Genomic DNA, 23,611 nt, shown 5'->3' with positions numbered 1-23,611 from the left:
GAATTAAAAAAAAACTGGGAATGTAAAATGAAACACAATTACTGAAAACAAATCTTAGCTCCTACTGTCTGAGTATAAGTAATGTTCTGATGTAGTTTTGCATTATATTATTCTATTTTTTTCCACAGTATTATTGGAAAACAGGAAAGCCGTTGTTATATCCAGTCTGATCTGCTCCAGGCAACTATCCTTACTTATGTCAAGCTCAGCAGAACTATCTAACTGAGGCATGCTTCAGGCGTCAGTTGACAAGAGATCTCAGGTGTTCATCAGCTTTGGTTGGCAATATTATTTCCAGACATGGAACACAGTGGTATTTTGTCCCTTTAATTATTTTCTTTTGGCTTTGTGGACATAGCCATAGATATTTTGCTGACCTGGGAACCTAGCACAATCTCTCCAGGCCCGTTCCCATTTGAAAGGACATCTCTGAACACGGAGAAAAACTAAACAAAACTCCTCTTAAGACCTTAGTGGTTCTTTAGCAAAACAAAGAGATTAATACAAATTGGCATAAAGAAGTGTCTACTTCAAACTCTGTTTGAGTGTCCAAGGGACCAGCACTGGACCTTTTATACAGATAAAATAATAAAAATAAAATAAGGTATAAGTTTGTTGTTGTTGTTGTTGTTGTTGTTTTTCCCTGCAGAAATCTTGTTTGTTCATGAAGGAGAAACATGTAGTTCTTCAGTTTTGCCATGTATCTTAGCTTCAGAATCAGACAATTAGACTGCTATGCCATTGAACCTGAAAAGCATGCAAGGTATTCAAAGACTATAATGAGCAACAAATGTACCTCCTTTCCAAAAGACAGGACTAGGTCCAGTTCTACATCCAAAAAGAAAATACAAACAATGAATTTCACCCATATTGCACAAGACCTAGTAATCACTTAAATAATACCTGAGCTCTCAAAACAGACATTTATCTCCACCAACTCCATGTAAGCATTCTCCTAGCCTTTTGAACACTAATAAATTATACTTGAGATATTTTTGCTTTTATTTAAGATCTGCTTATTTAAAACAATATAAAGATTCAGGATCTTGATAAATATTAGCTTAATCTTGGGTGTTATGTATTTCAGAAAATCATGTGACGTCCAAATTTGTGTCAGAGAGGTTTGAAGGTGATAAAGGATAATTCACTAGAAAAAAGAATAGGGACTATAATGAAGGAACCTTGGCAAAATAAAATAGACTGGAGATAGTTAACATATCATATAATGACATATCAGTTCTGACAGTTTCAATTTTATTATTCTGCATTGCAAGTACAGTGCTACTATTCTTCTCCAATGTTTCAGTTTGTCTGATCTCAAAGCTACCAGGCTGAGCAAGAACTTGATGTAAAGCACAGAAATGTAAGCAGAGTTTTGAAACAATGTAAACTTCAAGAACTTTGGAGCAGAATTTGGGGTTGCATAAAGTTATGAAAAGTTCTGTCTTCGTTTTCTCTAAATCTGTACCTTCCAGTAAGTTTACATGAAAAGACAATAATAATAGTTTGTTCACGTTTTTTTTTATTGCCACTGCTGCAAGGTGGACTGTAAGATACAAACACTGCTTCCTCCTGAGTATATTTCTATTCTCTCTGCTCGTAAAATAAAGCTACCCTAATCTGAAAGATTGAAGTTAGCATAATTTATGCTCTTTAGCATTATGCTCTTTAGCATAAAGCAATACAGCAATATCATGTTCTTCATAATATGAATATAAGTATCCAACTGCTTACTTCAAGGAGAATTTTCTTAAGAGTTTAAAGATGCTGTGAAAGACAAGAAAAGCATTCCCCAAATTATAAGAGACACAAGCGTAAGGACTTGTATAGTCAGTAAAATGCCCATTTGATATCAGTGCAATAATTCTCATGTGGATAAAATTCAATATTAAAGTGAATACTATCGGTGCAAAGCTGGATTTAGAAGAGTATAATCATGTAGCTTCCACAGGTGTCCAAATCATGGCAGTTAGCTGAACAGCTGTACTGGGTCTGTGATGGAGTTAACTTTCCCTGCAGCAGCCCACACAGTGCTGTGCTCTGCACTTGGAGCTGGAACAGCGCCGGTATCACACCGGTGCCGTGCCTGCTGCTGAGCAGTGCTGGCACCGCATCGGGACTCCCTCCAGCTCCCCAGGGCCAGCAGGCTGCGCGTGGGCAAAGAGAGACCAAGGGACATCACCAGGGCAGCTGACCTATACCCAACCAAAGGTCTATTCCATGCCCTGTGGTGTGACACTCAGCCGTAAAAGGTAGAAAAAGGAAGAAGAGGGGAGGGGTGGACTCTCATTGTGAAAACATCTGTCTTTCTGAGCACTGGCTACGTGCATTGAGGCCCTGCTTCACGGATGTGGTCAAGCATCACTCGTTGGTGGGAATTAGAGAGTAATTTATTTCCTCTGCACTTACACACACAGCCTTTTGTTGTTGTTTTCCCTTTTCCCCTTTGCCTTTTTCCCTTTAGTTAAATTATTTAATTAATAATATTTTTCCTTAATATTTTTTTTCCTTTAATTAAATTTTCCTTGCCTCAACCCATGAGTTGTTTTTTTCCTTTTCTTCCTCCCCTCCTCATCTGAGGAAGGGGAGTGGGGGAGTGAGAGAGTGGTTGTGGTGGAGTTCAGCTGCCTAGCAAGGTATAAGCACCACAACAGCAATATGGGGAAGAAGAGGGAAAAAGTGGTTAAGAATGAAACAGTAAGTAATGTAAGCAAGCAATAGGAGTATGTAAGGTTTCAAGAGTTAAAAAAAAAAAAAAAAAAATGTAGAAGACATACAAGAGTCTAGAATCAGACTGACAGTTTTCTTAAAAGGTTTTTCTACCTTGAGCTCCATGGAGTTTCACTCTGCTTATCCCATGGAGGCTCTGGTCTAGATGAATATATGTAAAATCTGAAAAACAGGGCACGTAACAAAGAAGCCCAGAAAGAGGTAAGTCAAGAAAACAAATAATTATTAAGGGATTCAGTTCAGGAAAGCTCCACTGCCAATATAATTCTTCCAATTAAAAGAAACTTCTTTATCCAAAACACAAAATATAGTAGCTTCTATTATAAAAATGTGTTATTCAGTGCAGTCATTTCAGATGGAAAAACTAGTTTGTTAAAAAAATTAAGCTTCATGAAAAATCTAGAACTTTTAAGAAGTCATTCAAATTATTTGAGGAGACAGGCATATAAGGGAAAAAGAAAACGTTAATTTCCTGGCACTTGAGGCTTTATGTACTTCTTTTTTTATCTCAATCCACCAGTATTGTGGGCTGTTAAATATTTAATATTGCAAATTATTTGACCTAGGTAGAAACAAGAAGTGGATTTTCTGCATAGAGCATTCAGAATGTCAGTCAAATTACAACTAATGGCAGTGCTGAGGTTTATTAAAACTGTGGTTCACTTAGCCAAAGAGCTTTCTGGCACCATCAAGAATGACATACTGTTATCATTGTTAACATTTTAAAAGACTAAATAAGAAAGGTGTTTAGTATAAAACAACTGATGCATACAGAAAAAGGTTGAAATATTACCTCAGTTCTATAGGTGAACAGTATGGATGTCTGCCATTTCATTGCCGTTTTCCATCTGTCATCAGCCAATCCAGCAGTGATTTCAGTGCATCCCAGTTGAAGATCGCCACATCTTACCTCCATGTGATGGCTCATGCCATGCACAGCATCTGCTTCCAACCAGGCGTAGGCGTTGTTGCAATGTAGTTGACCTGCAGGTGATTGTCTAGCTACACACAGCCTGTCCCAGAAGCTGTCGCGTGAATAACATTTGAAATTCCTCCTCAAAAATTACTTATTGTGAAGTTCACATGCATTAAACTCTTCTGAAAGCTAGATTTCTCCTTTCCCTTATTCTTCCGTAGAATGCCAGTATTGCCAGTGGAGCTTGTGACATCCATATATATGCTTCTGCACCCCAGACAGGTCCTCAGAGGAAAGGCTTTCCATGTTCTGAGCTGAAATATTTTCATACTCCGTTTTTCCTCCCAAAAGTTCTAATATGATTAAAAAGAAACTTTATGAAACATGTTTATGCTGGTGTAAAATCAGAGGCAGCGTGGATTATCTGATCTTCTAGGAACAACTTTCCTCACCTCCAAACTACTAAAATGTTGAAGAGTGAACAAGTTTGAAATGGAATATGGTCATTGGCGTGAAATCATGGGAATTGAAAGTAGGGCAGAAGGGTCTTCCAAAAGTACTGTAGCAGTTTGCCAAGGCCTCCCCCCACTGCCCAATTTGATCACTTGCTGTGAAATATGAACATAGCTCAACACTGCAAACCAGAGGAATAAATTACAGTGTTAAACTAGGGGGGGGGGGAGGGGGAGAAATCCTCTTGTACATCAAAAGCAGGTTCCCTTCCTTGGTAACATGATGGCATCTCACATTTTACTCTGCCTGTCACCTCTATGACTTTACAGCCAAGTTGTAAATACTTTAGAGGATATAGCAAAGTCAAAAACAGCATTTAGACAGGACAACTGTAAGTTTTCCTCTCAAGAAAGGAAAAACTAGTGTTGTCAGGGAGGAAAGGATTTGGCATGAAAGCTAAAATCTTTTTCCCAGTACCTGGCAGATCTGTACTGCAGATTGGAAAAGTGTCCCCTGACAAAAAAAAAAAAAAAAAAAAGGGTCCTTCTCTGTTGCTTTACAACTTATATAGCCCTGGGAATCGACAAAGGTATAGTTACCTCCTTGCTTTTATTTTAACAGCTCACGGTATGATGAAAGTCTTGCTACACAAGAGCAATTAATTTGGAATCACTGCGGCCAGTGTAAACTTTCAGGGTTTAATACAGCTTTTTTTTTTTTTTTTTTTTTTTTTTTTTAAATTAAGTTTTAAAAAAAGAAACACGAAAAAGTGAAATGTTCCCAGAATGAGAACTTGCCTGCCAAGATCCACAGACTGATTTTTTATGGGCAAGCTACAACCCCTTTAAAACGTTTGTTTAATGGAAATAAAAATGGTAAAATTTAAAAAGAGTGAGTGCCATAAATAGCAAATTGAAAGGTCTCAGTCCTTTCCAAGTGTTCTCTTCAGAATTGCTTTGCTTGGCAACTCGTTTTTGTTCTTTCCCATAATATTAATTAGCACCTCAGTCTGGGCTTTGGGGGTATGCGAGCCTTCCGTCACCGTCACGTTTTTTACAATTTGAGGATCATTGTGCTTCACTTGGCCCGAAGTGTGGTTTTATAGCGAGGGAAAGCAGTCTTACCAGCTGTTCTTTCCCCAGAGCCACAGACCAGCAGTGGCTGGAGGACACCTCTGCGGATCGTTCAGAAGCTGCTGCAGCAGGTTGCCCAGGACTGTGTCCTGGGGGCTTCTGAGTTGTCTCTGAGGATGGGGACTCCACAACCTCTCTGGGCGACCTGCTCCAGTTTGATCATCCTCAACACAAACATGTTTTTTTTTTACATTTAAAAGGAATTTCTTGCTTTTCAGTTTGTGCTCCATTCACTTTTAACTCTAACAGGGAACACTGAGGGCTCTCAACTCTGCAAAATGGAGTGTTGCATGAAAACATACGCAGAGGGTGAAGTACCAAAGGGCTGATCACCCAGCAGAGCAGGATGATCACACTGCCGCTACATACAGCCACTCCCTCTTTGAACGTGTAACGTGAAATTTTGCTGAACAAAGCAGCATTGAAGCTTTCTCTTTTATTTTGACCTGGATACCTTGCAAATTGCCTTTCACCTTTTTGTCCCACTTGAAGTCTAAATGTAATCGGGACACTGTGCTGGAATGCAGTCAGATAGGAGATGGCTGCGTGGCACTAACAGGAGGACCTGAAACATGGAATTCAGTCAGGCCAAATACCATGGTGAATACAAATCTTACTTCTTTTCAGTAATGTTACAAGACACAGCTCTCTAAACATGTTTTCTTTAGTGAAATGCAGATTTTTTTGGTGAGTTGAGGCTTATATGTTAACTACAGAGTTACAATTATTCTTAATTTAATATCTTTCCTGGACCTTCAGAAAAGAAGACATTACATATTGTGTTTTTTTTTTTTTTTTAAGTTTTTAATTAAGAAACTGCAGCGGTCAAAAGAAAACCTTACCCTGGGTGTTGTACTTTGTATTTGACAACATGTGTAAAATCACACAGCTGGATAGACTAAACCTCCTTATTTAATGATTACATATCTAAGAGATTTCTTTTACATATTGGTTCAGTTAACATTCAGCAAACACTGTGCTCAGTGTATCCACGCCTATACACTACTTTCTGACAAAAGAATATTAATAAGTAGTTATTCTATTAGAATGGTAGATAGGTTTATCTAGTCTAAAGACTCTTTTGTGAGATACGCATTTGTTGGCCAGGCACAAATTTTGAACAGAGGCAGCCTCTTTTTCACAAAACAAGCTCTCAACTTTGTACTAAATATGTGTAGCTTTAAGATTAGACTTAAGATCCTCCTCCCTTGATATGTTTAACTCCTTTTAGCATCACAGGTAGTCCACATCATTTCATTATTTCTTTGCAATGCTGAAAGCAGAAAATGGACTGAAAGGTTTGTAGATGATTGTACTTCTTCTTCAGTGTTACCATCAGTTTAAAAAACACCTAATTTTTACCTAATATTCTACAGTTTATGGGACTGCCAGAACTAGTACATGAGATTATGGAACAAAATGAGTGATTTTTTTTTTTTTTTTTGCTGCATTTATACATTAAACAGAGAAGTCAAGCCATTTCAACTGTTTATTTGTACATCTGAACAGTCTCTGTTCATACAAACCTTTAATGTGTCAAAGAAGGAGAAAAAATGCAAAAAGACAAAATCCAGAGCCATGGAAATTATCAGGAGGTCTTTTTGTTTTGCTTTTAAATTGAGTAGATTTGACGTAAAGAGTGTTACCTCAATGTGATTCATTGAAATAGTCATTTCCCTAATTATATGCTTAGTTCTTTCTTTCTTTTTCATTTCTTTTTTCTTTTTTTTTTTTTTTTTTTTACATCTACTTGAACTCCCTGTGGTTGACCATGTACGTCTCACAGGGTGAAACAACCTCCAATCCTGCACAGTAGGAATCGGAAAAGAGTAGGGAGAATTATGCACATGAGAACTCTGTCCCTTCAAGCACCTCTGCGAACAACATCATCCCACTTTCACAGCAAAAATGAAAGGGAAGCAGAGCTCACCTCTCCCACCACTTCTTCTCTCCCTTTCCTCTTGTCAGTTATTTATTTATTTATTTTCTACTGCCTGAGACATGAATTACATGGCTAGAACAAGTCCCATTTGCATACATAAATTATAAACATGAAACCAATGCTGCAATGGGATGTGTTACAGTTATGTCTTATGTCACTAGGAAACATATACACACACAAATAAAGAGAGAGGGATTTCTTTTTTTTAAAAAAAAAAAAAAAAATGCCAAACCAATTAGAAAGCATAATATGAGATTCTGATCATGATGAAGTTATTGGGAATTTAGCCACTTAACTTTGTTGGAGTCACTGTTGAGGTTTCTACATTTAATCCTCTTAACCAGAGGTGAAAAGTGCCTGAGCGGTCAAACCCTTGAAATCCACTTTTTAAGTGGCCAAACAAGGATACATGGACAAACTCATCTCAACACCAGTTCATTGTATCCTTACCCTCATTTTCAAGTTAGTCCCCTTTTGATCAGTAAATTTCATGAGAGTCTCCCAGCTCCAGGAACTTTGCTCAGCATGTAAGTAATATGATCATTTTGCCTGGGGAGAAAAGACTTGCTTGCTTCCCTCCAAGGAAGTATCATTCCCTCAAACCTGCGTATGTCACTTGCTGTTCCTAGTAAGCCAGTGTTCAGTGTTGCACAAGCCTACAATAAAGGAGGCATTGAGCAACCTGAACTAAGAGGTTTTTTTGTTTTTTTTTTGTTTTTTTTTTTTTGGTGTGTGTGTTCTCTCATAAACATGAAAAAACTAACGGGACTGAAAAGTTCTTTATCCTCTAGTTATCCATGTTTGTGCCTTGGACCTGCTGTAGTCTACATTTTATTGGGAAGTGCATAGGAGTTTGTTTTCACCTTGTAAGTGACGCACCCAACGTAGTCCTAGAACTGTAGGGCTGGAGTACTGGCATCTGAGTGAATGCTCATCGATTTCAGGGACTTCTTCAGTTAAGCACAGCTATAAAAATGCATTTGGGGAATTAAGTTCTTTACATAGTCCTTGGTCCTAGATCATTACCAATCAATTTTTTATTTTTTTCTGTATGTTACTGGATATTACCCAGTTTTATGTAATACACAGTTTAAATAAGCAATTTCAGATACAAATTAAGAAGAGTTTTTGTCTTTTACAAGTCACACAGTATTTTCTCCTAATAAATGGGCTTGATCTGAGTGGAGAGAAGGTATTTTGAGGCAATTCTTCTGCCTGCACTTACATTTCAGTGCCTGAAAATTCATCAGCTGGTTGATTTTTACCCAAAAGAACATGTTGTTTACCAGGGGTGTTGGATGGCCAGAGCCAGACTGACATTTATCTGTACACTGGTAGTTATTCACACAATAAGCAATACAGTAAACTTACTAAACACGCACTGACAGCATATAAGATGCCCAGGGGCAATTTGGGCTTCAGTTTCCAAGCTCATTCAACCTTCCAGCCTCTCTGTTGAAACACTGCTAAGCCACATTTGCAAAGCACACTGTTTGTGGATGTGTCAAAAGAGCACTGATGTAGAACCGCTAGGTTCTACCCTCTGCCAACAAACGGTGTCATCATACATCACACCCCTAGCAGTACCTTCAGGCCAATTTTCTCCTCTTCCTTATTGACTTTGGACACCCAGGTGAGAAGTGAGGGAGACCTAATTCTCACAGGTGGTATGAGCTAGGACGAGATGAGATGGTATAAGCTAGGAGAGGAAAGCATGATGTACTTAAACATGCAAGGATCCTACTAGCTAAGGTACAGAAAGCAAATGCCTCCATTTTTTTTTTCCTTTGCGAGGAATCACCAAAGCACTGGGCTTGAGCTCCATTAGAAACTGATAGAAAGGGACTCCTAAGCCTGAAAGAACACCCCAGACCCAGGCAAAATGAAACGTGCCTCTGTCTCACCCCAGCTCTATGTTGCATATATGTCTCTATGAAATCCTGCTCCCCCCATGGACTCATCACACCCTGCATCCTCGGGAACATCTACTGTCCATGGAGTTTGTAGATGTTGCCCCTTTCTGTTCCTCAATATAACTGAATAAGACCTGTTTTCCCCCAAAGCTCCAGCCTTTCCCTAAAAATGTGCAGTGCGAGCCAGGCTTCACCCCAAAAACAAGAGGGAGGTGGAGACCCACAGCCGGGGGGGGACCTTGGCGCAGTTTACCCCGAGGGGCAACCCGTGTCCTCCCCTCACGGGGCTGGCCGTGGAGCCCCGCCGTGCCCCCGCCGCCTCCCCTCAGCTACGTGCCGGGCTCCCCGGCTCCCTCCCGGCCTCTCTCAGCACCTCCCTCGCCTGCCTCCGCCCCCCGGCCGCGGCCAGCGGCTGCCCCGAGCTGCCGGGGCCGGCCGCGGAGCCTCTAGCGCCGGGAGCCTGAGCGGGCAGGGCGGCGGCGCTGGGCGGTGGGGCGGGACACCACAGGACGGGACACCACAGGACAGGACGACACGATACGACACGATACGATACGACACGACACGGGACGATACGGGCGGTCCCCCGGGGCCAGGTGAGCTCGGCTGGGCACCGGCAGAGCGGCGGCTGCGGGGGTGGAGGTCGCGCCGCGCCGAGGGGAGACGGGTTGGGGACATCGGGGGAGTTTGGGGGGACATTTGGGGATCATTCGGGGGCGTTTGGGGAACGTTGGGGGCTGTTGGGGGAACGTTGGGGCCATTGGGAACGTTTGGGGAATGTTGGGGCACGGAGGGTGAGGGTTAGCAGGTGGGTGCGGGCAGGGGGTGTAGTGGCAGGATGGCTCCCGCCTGCTGCCCACCCCAAAATTTAACGCAGCGAGGAGATCGGTGGAGATGGAGACCGGCGAGGCATTCGCGTGAGCCCCAAAGCCGGTCACTTGGGCTGGCGCCTCGGTAGGGTTTGAGTGCGGTTTATGGTAAAGAGCCCCCCTAAAGGGCTGCGTTTCTAGGCTGGGTTGTGCTTTCAAAGGCACCTGTTGTGCACGACAGCCCTTTTTTAGGTCTTTTTTTTGCCCATTTAGACCAAGTGAGGAATGATCAGTGTGCTGGTAGCGTCCTTTCCTGGCTGCGTCGGTTTTTGCTTTGCTTTGTGAACATATAGGTTCTGTCACTCACGGGCGGCATTTATAACAGCACCGAACGCTGCTGCCTTCACCGCCTGATTGCTTTTCATTGATTTACGTGAAGGCGCTGGAGAAGTGTTTGTAAACTAATTCACTAGCCCTCTGATGGCATGCCCGTCCAGCAAATCAAAAGTGTGATTGAGCAAGCCTGGGCTCGTTTGGACTTACGTGGGATCGGCAATAGTCATGCTGAAGACATGGTAGAATGAGCTTCCATGTGGGCCAGAGGAGAGTTTACAACCTTTGGCATGCAGGTTTAAGTGTTGTTCAGCCCCAAGGCAAATTACGTGGGTCTTTAGCTCTGTCACTTGTGCGGATTGTTGGCATTGCACGTCTCTACGCAAAGTACGGCTTCATCCCTTTGCTGGCATAAACTAACAGCGTACATCATCATTACAAGACAGCTGCTCAAGCTGATCTTCCTGTTCTTAAGCTTTCAATTTATGGCTTCAGCCGTTTCTTCCTAAAGATGGAAAGTATACTTCTGTAAATGTTCACAGGAGTGGAATGAGCAGGATTGGGTCCTGTGGGGGGTGACCTGGAAATGTGTGTGTTGAATTAAACTAAAGAACAACAAACATCTCTCTGCTTAGGAGCGTCTCTGAGTGCTTGTCTTCATGAAGGAAGCATGCATAACTTGTCAATAAAAACAAACTCAAATGTAAAATGCTTTGAAAGAAGATGCAGGCAGAAATTGTGCGTAAAGGGTTTCTGCTCAGACATGAACTAGTGCCACTGCAATTTTCAACTTACACTACAAGTTAGGAGTATTATTTCTACAGTGGCAGTCAAAAATCAAGCAAACTAATGCTAGTAATATCTTAGTTTTACTTTAATATCTTAAGGTAATTCCACAGATCAGATGACATTTGCAAGCAAGATTTTTCTTCAGTGCCATCCAAATTTAATGTTAAGCCTGTATTCCTAATATATCAACAGAAATGGTCTGTAATTAGAGCCAGCTGGAGAGAAATAAAGGACTAAATTCAAATTCTCAAGTTAATTGCTCGGTTTATACAGTTAGAGCAATGAATACTTGTAGTCAGGTCATCCACTAATAACAGTAGAGTATTGGTGGATTCAGGAGAGATTTGGACTCCATGAGAGAATAACTGTTGTTAAATTTTGACAATTTTTAATTCTTAATAAGTATTATGATCAGTGTCCTTAACAGAGCATGACTTTAATATTTTCAATGGAATGCTAGGTTAGCTTATTTGAAGGCCAAAGTCAGGATAGACCATAGAATTAGTCTCATTGACTTCAACTGAAGAATGGGAATGAATAGGGCATGCTATACTTGGCCTGAGCTGTGAGCTTTCTGATAAATGGTAAGTCCGATAGTTTTGTTATGCCTAGGTGAATGTGTTATGTGTTATGCCTAGAGAATAACAATTTGTTGCAGAGCGCTGGTAGGTGCTACTCATCTTGTGAACAAGAACGGAGTGAAGTGAAACATTTCAGGTTTATCAGACAGGTGCTCATGACTAAGCGGGTCTTCTTTCCAGTGATACGTTCCTGGTGGAATGGCAGTTTGGAAAGGATCTATATTTGCTGTGTGAAAAGACAGACTTATATAAATTATATGGTAATTAGCAGGACTCAATTGCTTAGGAGTCTTGCATTTCTTTTGTGCCAAAATATCTTTGAAACTTATTGTTGTTCAGGGTGGATGAAGAACCCTTTGTAGTTGCCATTAAGTCAAAGACCAAAGAAAAAGGGATCTCTGCCTCCTCCCTGCCTGAGTCACATGGATTTGTCTCCAGCTGTGACTTGAACACGGTGTATATGCCACAGGTGCGCAAGCTCTGAGTGTTACTTACATCAGCCTCAGGACAGTTTCATTTCAGGTAATACGTAGTGAAACTAACACAAGATTTTGGAAGTGTATGTGGCAGCTTAAGTTCCAGCCTCAGTCTTTTCTGTTTTATCTGTGGGTGGTGGAGCCTAGAAATCAGTTTGCTGTTTGATGTAGCAGCTGTTTTTCAGCTTGTGCCTTATTAATGCAGTGGTTCTTGTTCTTCCATTCTAGGTTCTCTTCTGCAGACTGTTGAAATAGTGTTCTTGATATATCACAGAGAAAAAAAAAAAAAAAAAAAAAGAAGAAAAAAACTAGTTTGGGACACAATTTACATATTTTTATTTGTTTTAACAGAAAAATGTAGAAAGTCGGTTGTGCTAGATGAGACAATGTATGGAAAAGAAATAGTTTATGAAGTCCTCTAATCTATTTAAAATATTTTTTCACTCCATAGAATTTAGAGAAAATAATTAGAATTTATCACATTATTTCTGTTTTCTGAAGTTTGCATGAGTATGTCTGTTGACGTCTTAGTTGCCAAAAGAGAAGAGCCACTCACAGCGGAAGCATTATGTATGTTCTCATTTATGGCATTCCTTAAAAGAGTCATTGAAGATTTAAGGCCAGAAGATACATCAGTAGGTTTGCCAGAAGCTGTCACATTTGACAAGATAAGAGACATTCAGAAACAGTACAAGTAGTGAGAAAATGAGCAGTGTAGGTGTGCTGATTACAGGAACATTACTGTGCACGTGTTAGAAAACCCAACGTCTTTTTCCTGATGTTTTAGTGTTTTAGATATTCTCTTAAAAATCTCTTTTATACTTTTAGAGAATAAATCACTGTGGTTGTCTAGATTTATTAGTCTTCTGGGCATGCCTGATTGTGAAAGTTGCCAAGTTCCACATTTAATTTTTGACTTCCCCACCAGACTTCGAATATCTTTGTTTCTTTTGCACCAAATTAATTATATGGACATAAGTTGACTGAATGGGTTTCTGATAATGCACTACAATACATCAAGTTTTGAAGTCTAGGGGACTTTGTTCCTTCATTACTTATTCATAGCATAGTCCAAGTACTCATATAACTTGAATTTAAAATTGCATTTTTTTTCTTATCTGTGTTTCAGCAAGTCAGCATTGTGGTTAGGGTGGTTTATTTGTAAGAAGGCTAATCGCATTTTTATAGAAGTGGTGACGGTGAAAGAAGCCATGTGGAGTCTAAAAAGTAAATTTTCGAAGCTGATGTGTAAGTGGGGGCTGAAGACAGAAATGGTGCTGGTTTAAATCAGTTTGAAGTCTCTTTGAAATCAACAGCTTCTGTTGTCTGACTGCTTTCAAGTCTTCAGGAGTTGATTAGGATTGCCTAACTTGTATCAGCTGTATTGGCTGATACTTTGGTTCCTGAAGGGAACAACCACAGGGCTCTGAGCTCTGTAGATTTACATGGTACCCTAAGGAGGAACCTAAGGTGTTAAGGCTTAACCCCATTTCATAGAATGTCTTAATAGAGGACCCCAAAATAATTACCCCACATGAAGAAAGAGGTGCCAAAGTTCCTTGTGCTGCACAGGATACTTACTGATACCATATTCCCAAGCAGAGTTGTAGTAGGGCTCTGGAAGATGCTTGCTTCAGTGTATCCATCTTTAAAAAATGTTGAGCTTTATTACTCTGATACAAACTATGCATTTTGGCCATTGGGCTGTTGATTAAAACAGGCTGAGAAGTGTTATTTATTTATTTTAAGAAAAATAAAAACATAAAAGAAAATAACAACAAAACACAAAACAAAACAAAAAAAAGAACAAAAACCCTCCAGCAAGCGTTGTGCTCTTTAGTTTCCAAAGAGATTTTAACAGCTCCAATGGCATGGTCCAAGAGACCTGTTAAGTCGATAAAATAAAGTTCAGGATGAAATCACAATCTCATTTCTTTATTGGACATTTTGAGGGGTGATGCTGTTATGCAGGCTGGTAGAACGTAGCAAGGAGAATAAGGAAGGAAAGTGTGTAAATTTAGCAGAAACAACTGTTTCATTTCTTTCCCTCACTTACAGTTATCTGAAAGAAACTTGCAGATTTTATTTTCTAAGAGTAGGAAAGTTGAAAGCATGAGCTGAAGTCATCTTCCTGTCATCCCTGGCCCTCACTTGACTCCTTACGGTCTGCTTGCTTTGTTCAGTGGCTTGAACAGTCTGGCTTTAGAAAAGTCTTTGTCCTTCCCTCTTTTCCTTCCATCAAATTCAAGTTCTGTTACTGAATAGGAAGGTTTTGCAAAACTGTATTTGTCTTGTTTTCAATGCCAAGATCTTTGTACACTCTTCCTCATCCCTTTTACTGGCGTGGCTCAAGGTATATCCTTAGCATTCCTTTAATCTTTTTCTGTGTGCCAATTTAAACAAAGCCTTGTAATTTTTTTTACAACTTTTCTAGCTTGCTTTGTTCTTTAACTCTGCAGAACACTTTTTTTTCTTCCGTGAAACCTATATACTGTACTCCATACTGCAATGTATTACTAATGCAAATGTAAACTTAACTCGTCTGCAGCTGAAGCAACCGGACCTGTGACAAATTAACTACTTTATTACATCTCTGCTTGTCATACTTCATCCGTACTTTGGAAACTCTTTGAAGTAGAAACCTGCTTAGGTATTGTCACTGAAGGGCTTTTTCGTTTGCTCTAGTAGGTTTAATAGACTGCACAGATAATACTGTTCTCTTAAGGGAGTACACAGAGTAGAAGAGGATTTCCTGGAGAGTGCAGAACTTTTATACGGGCCAGGAAGAGGCCTCTTGCATATCTCCTGGGTATGAGGAAATTAAACATTGCCACACTGGGTAAAAGAGAGCAAGGCAGTTGCTTGAAGTTGTCCCCTGATCCATTTTTGTGCTATATAAGATGAGACAAGTTAATGTAAGAGACAATTAAGGACCTAAAGTGCTTTATGGCACTGAATGCCATCATGGAGAGCCATCCGTAGGGTGTTACACTCATGAATCCACTTACATAAAATATAATGATTAAGCTTACACTTTTACACAAGTATAAGGGGAGAACTCTGAGTGTAACTGAGGGCAGACCTTGGCTTACACAGCTTTGTATTAGTAAAATAAATAAATAAATAAATAAAATCTTTCTAATACCAATATCCTGCAGCAGAGCAAAGACTAACTAAAAGAATGGATTTCTCCAAGCATTTTTCCTCCCATGTACTTCTGTTAAGAAACGAACTACAGAGTTACAAGTTCTACAGAGAGCCAGTGTGTGTAACCAAGCAGCTTGCTGCGCTCTGTAAGACAATTTACGAAAAAGTAAAAGATTAAATACATTTGAAAGGAGTAAAGGTTCGTGTCATGAGGACTTGTTTGGAGATTTCTTGAGCTGTCTCTTCTCATTACCATTGCAGTTTTAGCAAAAGCTGATGTTCTGAACGAAGTGATTGGATTTCGTAGAACACAATATGCCTGACTTTATAAACTTTGATAAATACTGAAGAGAATTAGTGAAAAACAAACTATTGTCAGAGAGTAATAATCCTATTACTGTCTTCTGGAAAAATGCATTTAATAAAACACCAAACACCTGGAACTACATTTTTAAATCGATGGTGCTACTTCTGCTCTTAAGTTGGTGGATGCTATATGTGCCAAAATTCACAGTGACATAAGACTTTCCAACATAGCGTCCTCCCTATTACATCTAACTTGCTCCTGCCAAAATTTAAAAATAACATAGAAACTTTACTACATTTTGGTTCCAGTCTGGAAAGTATAAGGGGTTGATGGAAGAAGTCTGTAGTCTTCCGTTTCTGAAAGTAATTAAAGGCAGTAAGAAGTTCTCAGACCTGGGCAATATGATGTTTCTTTGGCTCTTTTCTGCCTTTTATCACCTGGTAAAGATTTGAATAATGCAGACTGTCAAAAGAACAGGCAGAATCTTAACGTTGATTTTTAGTGTATCATGGAATGGTTTGGGTTGGGAGGGACCACAAGGATCACCCAGTTCCAACCCCCTGCCATGGGCAGGGACACCTCCCACCAGACCAGGCTGCCCAAAGCCCCATCCAGCCTGGCCTTGAACACCTCCAGGGATGGGGCACCCACAGCTTCTCTGGGCAGCCTGTGTCAGTGCCTCACCACCCTCAGAGTGAAGAATATATTCCTAAGATCTAACCTAAATCTACCCTCTTTCAGTTTAAAGCCATTCCCCCTTCTCCTATCCCTACACCCCCTGACCAAGAGTCCCTCCCCAGCTTTCCTGTAGCTCCCTTTAGGTACTAGAAGGCCACTGTAAGGTCTCCCTAGAGCCTTCTCTTCTCCAGGCTGAACAACCTCAGTTCTCTCAGCCTCCTCCTCAACAGACATTTCTATTTAGTAAATTCATTTTTTAAAAACCCAAGATCTTAATAGAGGGTATCTGTGCAAGTAGGCAAATTGGGCCCCAGTGACTATGGATGAAATAAGTGTGATTTGAACAAAACAGCCTGAGGTGGACAGCCTAGTCAGAAGTAAATGACTGATTGCTTTGGGCTATAATTTCCAACATGAGTTTCTGTTACCAACAGTTTATGCGTTGGCTGTGAGAACCTGCTCTGGCTAAAGCTTAGCACGAGAGAACCAACAGCTTATTGCATTTTAACAACTGTCAATAAATAGATATATTCATCAAGCAGTGTAAAATGTGAATGTCATTTTCAAAAGCTGACTTAACGGAGTACAATACGGTGCAAGCAGCTGTATTTTTATGCCTTTAAGCCTATAGAAAACCTAACACAAGGCAAGAAGTGGCTGAAGGAAGGCCGGGTATCCCCACAGGTCACTGCGGGTGCAGACTTGGAAAGCAGCCCAAGTTTCTCCTGCTGCATGCTGCGTGGAGCTGCGCCAGGCAGCCACCCTGGAGGCTGGTTGCAGATGCTTGGCCCCATCTCCTCTGCCTTCCCGCTGGACTCTCAGCATGCCTGCTTTCCTGGGGCACCTCTGAGCCCTCTTCAAGGTGTGTGCCTGTGACTGACTGGTGAGCTGAAGTGCTTGCAAAAAATCAGCTACAAGTAGTGCTACCTACCTTTCAGAGGTACAAAGGTGGGTACAGCAGAGTGATACCTTACGGGCCTTGGTTTTAGCAATTTTCTTTGCCTACTCTCACAAGTTGCTCTTAGCTTACGACCTTCATGGCCCTATTTTGCCTATCCATCTGCAGCAGGCTCGCTGACACAGTGTTTGTCCTGGTCAGTCTGTTAGATTTCAGTAACAGCTCCTGCAGAAACTGTGCTCCTTAGGCAGGCAAAACTCCCATCGTGTTGAAGGACGATGCCATCAGAAAGCTAATAAAATAGCATGACATAAGGCAGCTAACAGTAATGGTAAGAATACAGACGCCTCTGTAGACTTCTTGCTGGCTGTTTCCAGTACCCTCTGTAAGTTCTGGAGAGTGTGATGCCAATGCAAAACTGCAACTTGTGACACAACGTGCAAAACAACCATCTAAGTTTTCAAAGTGTGTTTATTTATTTATTTTAAGGAAAGGTCTTCCAATTCTGATGTCACTTTCAAATTAATGACAAGCTGTGATAAGTAGTCTGAAACCTGGGTACCAAGGCTACAAGCCTGTCACTGGTCAAAATACAGCACTTTAAATGGAGAGGAAACAGGATGGAACAGATTTATACCTCAGTTCTTATTTCCTGCTTTCTGAATTTCTGAAAGTCATTGAATATTCTCTTCTACTTCAGGCAGTTAGCTCTTTGTAAATACAAGTTGCTTAGTTGTTATTTGAGAATAGCAAGTGAGAAAGTTATGACAACCAGAAAGTTATGACAACATCTTTACCTGTGGTCTCTGTGTAGAATTCTTTCCCACATGTGGGTGGTTCAGTAGTTACACCCAGGAGCTGTTGCACTTGATTAGATTTGCTTGATTTCCAAGCAAAAAAATTTTTCTTCCTGCTGCTAAAACTAGGCAGATTCATGCTGGGCTTATGAGTCATACTCTATCAATCTATTGTAATGAACAATGAAATTGTTCGGTTATACGAATGAATGAAAAAATTGACTTACACCTGTCTATAATGTTCACAAATGTATATTTATGATGAATTTACTTTTTAGAATTAAGAGAATATCTTTAGAATCCCTGTACAAAGAGGGGATTAAAATAGGTTGAACAGAAACATGATGTCCAAACATTTTGGAATGTATTGCATGATCTCATTTCAGTAGATGTGGTGAAATCCTACTTCACATCTTGCTTTAAAAAAAAGAACTCTCAAAGCTAGTAGGATCTTTTTTCTTTGATAGTGTGTCAACAAGATTGTTGCAAAAAAGAAAGCAGCACTAATGTCATTTCCTAACTTTTTTTTTTTTTTTGTAGTAATTTTCACTAGACACTGGAACAAATAATGAGCTAGCACAAATGCTGAAGGTCTTTGAAAAAGTCAACCGAGCAGTGACCATGTCTGGATTTCCCTTTACATATTCATTCATTTTGCTACTATCTGTCTGTTACTGCTTCCTGAGAGCATTAATTTGCATTCATAACTTTGAATAGCCTCAGAATTCTTGATATATTCTTGATTCTGTCAACAAGAATCTGTGCTTCTGTCCTCATTTATCTTTGCCAGGCCCATCTCAGGAAGTGCGAACAATGCCCAGAAAAAATAAACCCAACAAGGGGGATTAAAATCTAAATGTGCGGAAAGTATTTATTACATCCTTTCATTTAATCACTGGACAAATATTAGCAAAGTTCACTGTGGGATGCCTGAGTTAGAGTAAGGTCTGTTCAAACTCCTAAGGGCTACGGTGCATTCAGGGCAGATCTGGAATTAGAAACAGGGATTTCTTGGCTCCTACCCTCAAATTTGGATGCTTAGAATGAAGTCCTTTGTAGTGGGTGAGGCACTAAAGGGATTGCGTAAGGAGGTCTGCCAGACCAAACAGAGGGCATGCTTGAAGGTATGGAAGTAAACCTTTGTCCTAGTCGTCTAATTTCATGTACATCTCTTTGCAGACCTGAGGCTTGAGGAAGAAAAGAGATGCAGAGACTGTAGGGGCATTCTGAGTCAGGATTATGTCGGATACAGGGCAAGAGTTTGCTTCAGTACTTACCAACACCAATTACTAAACTTGTAGGTGTTGAATATTATACACTGAGTATTTTTGGGCTCTGCGGTCAGTAAATTAAGTAGCAGAATTACACTAATGATCCTTAAAAACTGATAATAAAAAATGTCATGCTTTAACATCTGTCGGATTCAAGTGTTTGTGACTGACAACGTCAAGGATGGTCCGTCTACGATACAATTTAAGAGTGTTGAAAGAAACACACAACTAAAAGCTGTGTGTACTTTCTCTGTTTACTCCCACTTCCCATTCTCATCTCAAATCAGGTCACTTCCAAGCAAAGCCAAGCTGCCCATCTATCCCTTCACTTTATGGGGAAATCTCTTTTTTAGTACAGTAACTATCTGTTCATGGTGATATGGTAGGACAACACCAATTCTAGTGTCACTTGTTTCTGCTGCTGAGAAATGAAGAATCGCAATGTGAATGGGACAGAAGAGCTTTATTAATAGATGATATTTAGGTGTTCAGGACAAGCTGAACACTGGTTTGGGAAATGCCTGATAGGATATGTTTCCTGCAAATCTTTAGAAAGCCAGTTGGCTTCTGAAGTTTCTTGATTTTTTTTTTTTTTTATTTATTTTTGTCTGGTTTGGTCCATTCCTGCATAGAATTGTCCATGTTAGCTGTATCCATTCTTTTAGCATACCATGTTTTTTCTCTCAGTTTTAGTATGCTTAATCTTTGTTTTCCTTTTATCAGGAGCATTTCTTCCTACTTATTAACATCTGCAGCACCCATGCAGATGTCATTCATGGTATTGCCACAATTTGACTTATTTCCTTAGAGTATTTCAGTTTTAAGTGTGGCATCCAGCATCTGCAAAATGGAAGCACTATGGTCACCATCTAGATCAGTCTGCTTCAATACAATCAGTATGATTTAACTTTTCTGCTAGAAATATCACCTACTGTGTAACTGGTGGAAACATTGGCTGGCAAAAATGTTGCACAGTTCTAATTTTTATAAAGCCATTACTTTGTTTTCTGTGCTACGCTGTTATGTTTGTGTTATTTATTTGCATGTAATTTTAATCAATTTCCAAAGTGTTGATTACCAAGCAACTTCACTCACTTATTATTTCTCAGTTTATTCCCAAGGCACTTTACTTGGAGTGTTCAGCCCATAGTAACCATTTTAGGCTAATAAATATTTACATTAATATAAAAGCTTGGAAAAAATCAGTTTAGCTCCAACCCTAGCATGAATTTACAACACCTGAAGGAATTCACAGTTCACGGTTCCCAAATAGAAGGAAACCTGTTGAAGCCTGATGTAGTATGTACAAAAATGCAATAAAGTTTACAGGTAGAATGACTGCAAACTTTTTTTCAGTGCTAATCAATACACTCATAAGTCCACTAAACTCACGAAGGCCAAATTAAACTTCTGATGTCATGCAGAATGCTCTGATCTGCCATAAAGCTGATACATCAAAGATGTATAATAAATATATAAAGTTTACTGCTTTACATTTATCTTAAGAATCAACCATTGCATCACTTGTACTATGAGTCTCTAAAATGCTTCATTAAAGAGCTAATGCATTCAAAAACCACATGAATGTTTCACTTACTGGTTCTTTCAGCATGCAAAATATCCAGAAAATGTACCTTTTTTTTGCAAGGATCTGACTAAAAATGTATCATTTCATAGAGTGTTGTATCTTATAGTAGGAGGCAGGTTCAGCACCATGTCCCACTGCTCACCTGAAGCAGCCATCCCTAGGAAGAGATGTGGAGGAACTGGGTTTTGATGATATACTGCAGGAATGTTCTGCACACAGTGACTTTTGATGTTTTTAAATTTTTTGAGCTTTGCAGTAACTTTTTACTTTGAGAATGAGACGAGGATTGGGTATCAAAGTCTTGTGTGTTCCGTAGGGATTCCCACTTTGGCTATTAAAGTGTCAGGTAATAGAACCTGTGGGTGGGGAACCAAAGACGTGCTTCCCATATACTTTCTGAGATTAACAAAGCTTTTGGAAAAGCTCCTCAGGCTATTTCTTCTGTGTTTGTTTTGTTTTGTTTGTGTTTTGCTTTTGTTTGTTTGTTTGTTTGCTTTTCAGATATTGAAAGCTTTACTTGTGGAAGGACTCATGGTTGTGATCTGATGTCTTTGTGATTCTTCAGAGAATTAGAGCTTGAGTGTTTTGTTTCTTTTTCCTCCAGCAAGCAGATATTTCATTCCTGGTGACTTGCCAGCACTCTACAGAGTGTTTGTGTATTTGTGTACAATGTATGCCCAATAGTATAACACTGTTGAAAAGATTGCACTCCTTGGTTGGAAACCAGGAGTCATTTATCATGCTTGTGCACCTATGTTTTTTATAGTCACTGTGCTTAATTTATTCATTTTTTTTCTTCTAGAATGGTTGCCTGGGGAAAACAGCACTGCTGTGTTGGCAGAATACAGCACATTTTATTGAGATTCAGGATTGCTCTAGCAGTCCTTTTACTTCATTTGTTCCTGGCTACAGCAGGCAAAGGTAAGACACATTTTTCCTGATTCATCTAGTGTTGGTATTCCAAATGAGCAATGTTAGTCTTGGTGAGTGGGACTTCTGGATATATTCAGAACAGAACAAGTTTCTGCCCTGTTGAAATCAAAGGGAACAGTTGTCATTAGCAAGAATTAAAACAATGCTCACTTGGGATATACAAACCCTAAATTCACAGTATTTGTTTTCACAAGAAGTCATCAGTAGTAACTTATTTTGGTCTATGGATGAGGAAAGAATATAAATACAATACATGATAACAAGACAAACTACTTTCTTGCAATTTTTTGAAATGGCATTGTTACCATTACAGAGCCTCTATTAAATGTTTTATACTTCTCTTTCACAAACATCTCAAGATCCTTTTAGCTTCACTGTACATAGTTCAGATATGAACATTAACAAGCTCCCACATTGTTTCTGGCTGTGGATCTGAATATGGCTATGGAAAAGATAATAAGGTCCAAAACATGTAACAGAAATGATGTATTCAAATTTGACCTTGTATGCTTTGTATGCTTTTTATATAACACTAAATGAAAAATAAATGCTTCTTGTCATTTCTAGTAGAAATTGAATAACTGGTATGGTGATGTTTGTGTATGAGGTACAGTAGAAGCAGCAAATCTGTGTTCTGTTTGTTGTTGTTCTGTAAGCTGGCATGTGCAAGTCTCACTACTCTGGACCTCAACTGATACAGTGCATGTCATTTGTAAAACTTCTTGCATTGGTAGTGTTTAATGCATTAATCATGCTAGTGTCAGGCCTGGAATATTACAAAATTACAGGAGTTTTTTTGTCACTTGCTTAATGCTTAGTTTTAGAGCTGCCTCCTGTGTTGTGCATGTTATTGTACGCCAGAAGGTCAGTTTCTAACAGTTCAACTGCTAGTTTTGAGGAAGCAAGCAAAGAGGGATTTTGTCTTTTAATTATGCTTGACTTGCCAGACAGTAATCCTTCAAGAAGATATAAACTGATACAAGGATTTATTTATGGTTCTACACTCTTGTCTGTTTACTTGTCTGTTGTTTTGTTTAGGTTTTAGGCTGTTAGCATTGTCAGCAGCATCTTTACTCAGTTCCTTTCTCAACTAAGGTGACAACGTATGTTTGTGTTCTCCATAAAGTATGAAGAGGGAAGAACTGCCTGTGTTCCTTCTGATGAATAGGACACTGGATAATACGATGTAGTTTATCCCCATATATCTCAATAGGGCTGTGAATGAAAACAAGGGACAAAATTTGTTTTGAAGAAACAGTTGTTAGCTTCGGATTTCCAAGACATTCAGCAGAATCAAGTGACCCATATGTAGAAAGTTTAAACTTATTATTAAGAACAGCTATCAGCTCTAGATGGAATACATCAGGATTTTTATGATGTCATTTTAATGGAGTGTAACAACCCAAATGTGTTACAGGTGGCAAACACATGTACAGAAATTAATGGATGTTGTTACTGGTTAAAAGCCAGATTGCGCATATGCATATACACATGACTGTTTAGACTGAAGGGAAGACGCAACTGAACTAATGCTCAATTGTACTCATATAGTAGCTATTAGTAGTGTAAGGAAAATGATAGCAGTTAATGTACTGAAAGAATCCTACAGGTCTAATTCTTATTACCTATGGTTGACCATCTCTTCTAGAGATATCAGTTATTACGACCTGAAATTTTCGAAGAAAGAGAGGTTGCATTTCTGTTTCACTTCTGTTTTACTTTTTGAAAAGGAAAAAGGTTGTTTTAGGTGTTTGAAAGTACATGTATGCACTTAAGGATTTTTTCTAGTGCTTGAGAGAGCACGCTTAAGTGAATGCTCTTAGTTTTCGTGAGGGTGAAAACCCCAGTGCTTGCATCTGTTAGAGATGAAATGCAACAATTTGCATTTCTGAAATAGATAAAGTGTGTGAGTACAGC

At 39.6% G+C, this 23,611-nt stretch overlaps 1 protein-coding gene across 1 annotated transcript in view; it reads left to right on the top strand.

Annotated features, from left to right (window-relative positions):
* Positions 1-9,611: 9,611 nt before the first annotated feature.
* ADGRG2 (adhesion G protein-coupled receptor G2) overlaps positions 9,612-23,611 on the top strand; it is a 59,098-nt gene continuing 45,098 nt past the window's right edge. Inside the window, exons 1-2 of the mRNA XM_084289182.1 lie at positions 9,612-9,683; positions 21,564-21,682. Of these exons, the coding sequence (XP_084145308.1) occupies positions 21,565-21,682 (118 nt within the window). The 5' untranslated portion in view covers positions 9,612-9,683; position 21,564. The remainder of the gene's footprint in view (positions 9,684-21,563; positions 21,683-23,611) is intronic.

Source organism: Netta rufina (assembly GCF_964035555.1).
Source record: "Netta rufina genome assembly, chromosome: 1".
Taxonomy (NCBI): domain Eukaryota; kingdom Metazoa; phylum Chordata; class Aves; order Anseriformes; family Anatidae; genus Netta; species Netta rufina.
The sequence above is the reverse complement of the archived record's forward strand: the minus strand, read 5'-3'. Positions and strand labels throughout refer to the sequence as shown.